Source organism: Solanum verrucosum, unplaced genomic scaffold (genome assembly GCF_900185275.1).
Source record: "Solanum verrucosum unplaced genomic scaffold, falcon-dt-bn FXZP01000103.1, whole genome shotgun sequence".
NCBI lineage: Eukaryota > Viridiplantae > Streptophyta > Magnoliopsida > Solanales > Solanaceae > Solanum > Solanum verrucosum.
In genome coordinates this window covers 8416449-8420838 of record NW_026020048.1, presented here as the reverse complement: position 1 = coordinate 8420838, position 4390 = coordinate 8416449, and the positions used below count along the sequence as shown (strand labels likewise).

The 4390-nt window shown below is 30.1% G+C and overlaps 1 protein-coding gene across 1 annotated transcript; it reads right to left on the bottom strand.

The window, feature by feature from the left end:
• Positions 1-1696: 1696 nt before the first annotated feature.
• On the bottom strand, positions 1697-3482 carry LOC125822589 (transcription factor bHLH93-like). The gene is made up of 4 exons (XM_049502003.1): positions 2893-3482; positions 2631-2804; positions 2148-2318; positions 1697-1857 (listed from the first exon to the last, which is right to left on the bottom strand). Exons 1-4 carry the CDS (start codon positions 3466-3468, stop codon positions 1771-1773), a joined length of 1008 nt encoding a protein of 335 aa, XP_049357960.1. The 5' UTR covers positions 3469-3482; the 3' UTR covers positions 1697-1770.
• Positions 3483-4390: the final 908 nt, after the last annotated feature.

Below are 4390 nucleotides of genomic sequence, written 5' to 3'. Positions count from 1 at the left end.
AGACAAAACTTGTGTTATTATGATATGAAACTATAAACTTTTTCCTTGAGAATTTTTTTATTTTTTTTGGACGTCAAGGATATTTCCAGCCACCTTTTTAGTACTTTTAAGTTCTGAAGGTTACAAATATTAAAGTCAACAAATTTGAGGGACGGAAATTAAAGAACATCCGAGTAAAATAGGGGATTTATTCGAATGACCTTATGTAGTTTTATGATTTGAAATTTGAATGATGGTAAACTTGTTTGTTGGGCCCAGAAATGGAATTGTACGCATTCCCTCTTGATTTTATTTTTTACCCTCCCTCGGAGCTCCCACCCCTTTTTGCTCCCTTGGTGACTCGAACTCGCAACCTTTGGATTGAAAGTGAGGGGTGCTTACCATCCGAGCAACTCCCTCTCGTCCATTCCCTCTTGATTCGCAAACTTCTGCGAGTCCTATCTAGACATGTCAAATAGGCTGATCCAGTCTTATTGGGCCTACAATTGAACCGTGGGCTACAAGCAGGACCAAGCCTGTTAATAATTATAATGGGCCTATGGAAGTTCGATGGGTAGCAGAATATGTGGATCCGTGCTCGTAACTGCACCCAAGACTCAATTGAACCGGGTAATTAAGGAGGCAAGGTTTTACCTTATTAATCCATATGAAGTAATGAATTAACTAATTATAGTACTATAATAAAAATATGAGTAAATTTTAGGAATAGCAAACATAAAAATTATATTAGCGTTTTATAGCTTCTGTTTTGTTATTTGTACTCCATAGCAAATATAGTTTGCTATGGAGCAAATACTGTTTTGTTATTTGTACTCCATAAAAGTTGTGTTTGTATATATGTATATGTTCTTTGTGTTAGGTTAGAGTGGCGAGCGAGATTATGAGAGAGAGGAGTGAGGCTAGCGAGAGAAGGTAGAGAGTGGAGAAAGGTGAATTGTATATGTATATCGGTTAGATAATTATATATATGTAACTACTATATATATGTATCAAAGATTGTGTTTGCATAACTGCATAAAATTTGAATTTGTATACAAATGAATCGAGTTAAAATATTTGTATTTGTATCAAATCTCTCTCGCTTATACAAATACAAATTGTACATTTTATTTGATAATTTGTGTTTGTATAAAGCGAGAGAGAAAGACAAAAAGGAACTAGGCAACAAAAGATTCTGTATTATTATAATTATAAGTGTATAGGACGGAGATATATGTATTTGTATATATAGTCTCTCTCGCTTTATACAAAAACAAACACAATTTATACATTTGTGTTTGTATAAAAGTGAGAGTGGCGAGCAAGATTTAAAGGAGCTAGAGAGGCGTTAATGGCAATGTATTTGCTACGAATTGAAATTAAATGAAACTGTAGCTCCAATATTTATTTTGAATTAATAATTTGTTATAATGCACAATTTTTCCTAAAAATATATAGCTAAAATTAGAATTAAATTAAACATTATATTATCTATGGGGTCGGTTTGCATTTAGTGAGTAGTTTGGGTATTGACTCGATCCACTTGACGGTTTAGTTTTATCCATATCTTTTATGATTTGGCAATTGATGATTTATGATTTGTTGATACGTATACCTTGACCCTAATTTTTTTTAAAGGACACGATGGAGTAGACGTAATTAAATATTAAAGGGAACTCAATTGGAGAAAGATCATTAACATTTATTTAATTGATATACTCATGGAATTAGAGACAAAATCTCTTAACACATTCTTTGAACTTAGTGTCCAAAATGTATCATTCTCAACAATCATAGACATCTTCCTCCATAACCTGCAGTTTTGAACAGAGCTTGCTTCACGTCTTCAGAACTCAAAATTTTTCGATGCTCCACTTCCTATCAAAATAAATAATTAAATAAACCGGTCTTTTAATTTGTATCTGAATATGTATTTTACTTGAGATCAAAAAATAAAGTATATTGTAAAAGGATCAATTCGTGATAATTGTAAATTTGTTAGCGAAAAACCAATATTTGACAAAATTTGATACAAACTTATTTTTGAAAATACTATACTTTTCATATTTGTCACTATGTATATATATATTTCAACTCGAACATTCACTTTAAGTGTATAAAATGAACAAAAAAAAGCATGTATAGAAAAAAAATTAATTGTAGATTACCTCAGAACAAGAAGCTCTCATTGAGAAGTCATTGAAACAGCTGACAACACATTGTTGCACCTCAAGCCCTAATGCTTCCATTGTGTGTACTGTTGATAACAGTAAACCTGGCTTCGTTCCGCAGCATATCTCTATGCTCGTCTCATCCTCATTTCTCCTTTCTACATCAAACTACAAAAACAACATTTTAGTTTATTGTTTACTTTTTCTAATCGGTATATATACATAAATAACTATACACTCATTACACGTAATCATATGCATATTATACATTTAACGGCTATCGGCTATTTTTAGTTTAATTAGTTAGGTGGTATTACCCCACCACAAACGGACAAATATATACGACAAAGCACATTAGAAACAGTCTTAATTCACACTTACTATCCTAATGTACAAATTATTTTCCGAAAGAAATTAACCAAACAATCATTATATTATTTGAATTTTGACGTACATAATTTAATAGAAGAAAAAATGTACCTTTGGAGGATTTCTTACAAGTGCTTCATTAGGCTTTAACCCCTTGAAATTTCCCAGAAATTTTATGTCCTTAATTTCATCTTCCATTTCATTTTCTTCATGCAATCTGTTGATTTTATCTAAGAGCTCCTTCACATAATCAATTGTATCTCCAAGTATAGATGTTCTATCCATCTGTCAATTAAATTAATCAATTAACTTTATTCAAACAACTAATTAACTTATAATAATTTAATAAAGGGAAATTAATTAATTAAATCACCTTGCTTATTTTGGGTACAATAGATCTAAGCATAGAGAGTCTGTCATTGAGTCTTTTCCTTCTTCTCCTTTCTGCCATAAGATTCTTAGAAGGCTGTCCTTCTAATTTCTTCACTTTATAATTTTTACTCTTTTTTTCTCCCACAATTCTTGAAGTTGCTTCTTCCATTTTGACCACTTTGTTAATATTGTAACAACTAAATGTGTCTTCATAATGCCCATGAAAATCAGTAGAAAAATGACCAATTTGCCCTTCCTCTATAATGGATCTTTCTTGAATATTAGTATTATTATAAGTAGAAGAATCAATTACTTGATGTGGTGTAGTATTAGTTGTACTAGTGAAAGAATGAAGAAAAGGGTATGATGATTCTTGAAAATCAGGACATGGAAAATAATTGCATTGTGAAGGGGACATGATGAGGTCTAAAAGGGAAGAGTTTGAGGGTACAAATTCAGGATTTTGTTGATAAAAAGTTGGTGATTCAATGTTCCATGCATTTGCAAAAGTGTTGTTCCAACTTTCAATCCTTGGAGAAACTAGTTCTTCTAAAAAATCTTCTTGAGTGAGCTCCATTTTTCTCTCTCTCTCTCCCTATTATTACAACAAAAAAGGTTGATAGGGAGATGTCCTCAAGTGACAGCTAACGTGATGTTGCGTCTAGCTAAAAGGAAATGTATATATAGACAAATCAAACTATACTCCTTCCTCTTCAATTAAAATATATAGATTACTTAAATTTTATAGCGTTAAGAGTTAATTACGTTATATTTTTACTTTTTTCAAAAAAATTCTGAAATTTGATGGATTCCGGATATACATCCCAAAATATCTTGATTTATCGCGTTTCAATTTCAAATACATCCATCAACGTTCAATTACATCACGTCTTAGTTTGACGTACATCACTCAACGTTTTGATACATCACATAAAGTTTTATATCCGACCAATACATTGCATAAAGTTATGTATCTAATCGATATATTGCGTAAAGTGATGTATCCGCTGATATCTCGAGTAGAGCAGAGACTTTTGTAATTTTTCAAATGATAAGAAATTTTAAAGGACAAAGTAAAATTAGTTGTATATTTAGATAATTTTTTCTTAAAATATAAGTATCGACTATCAATTGTTTATATCAAATTAATAAAATTAATTTTTATATATTAGTTATAAATATGCGTGTATTTAAGAGACAGATGTAGGTATTAAGCTTTTACCTAAATATATTACTTTCTCTATTTCATTTTATATGATGTATTTGATGCTATATATTATATGATGTATTTGATGCTGTATATAAAGTATAAGAATAATGACTTCTAGCCTATATTAAAAGTATCATTATAATTTTTGGTCTTAAAATATAAAATATACCATAATACTTGCTTCTTATGATTATGTGATTAAGAATAAAATAAAAAAATTGGTAAGAGTTTTTAGATATAGAAAAATATTTTCTTTTTAGACTAAAAAGAGAAAAATATCATAGAACAA

What these genes read in the sequence shown, in the direction of transcription:
- LOC125822589 (XM_049502003.1), bottom strand. Translation starts at nt 3,468, where the DNA reads ATGGAGCTCACTCAAGAAGATTTTTTAGAAGAACTAGTTTCTCCAAGG. An exon ending in TTGTACCCAAAATAAGCAAG is followed by an intron (nt 2,805 to 2,892) that starts GTGATTTAATTA and finishes TTTAATTGACAG; the next exon opens with ATGGATAGAACATCTATACT. An exon ending in TGAGAGCTTCTTGTTCTGAG is followed by an intron (nt 1,858 to 2,147) that starts GTAATCTACAAT and finishes TTATTTTGATAG; the next exon opens with GAAGTGGAGCATCGAAAAAT.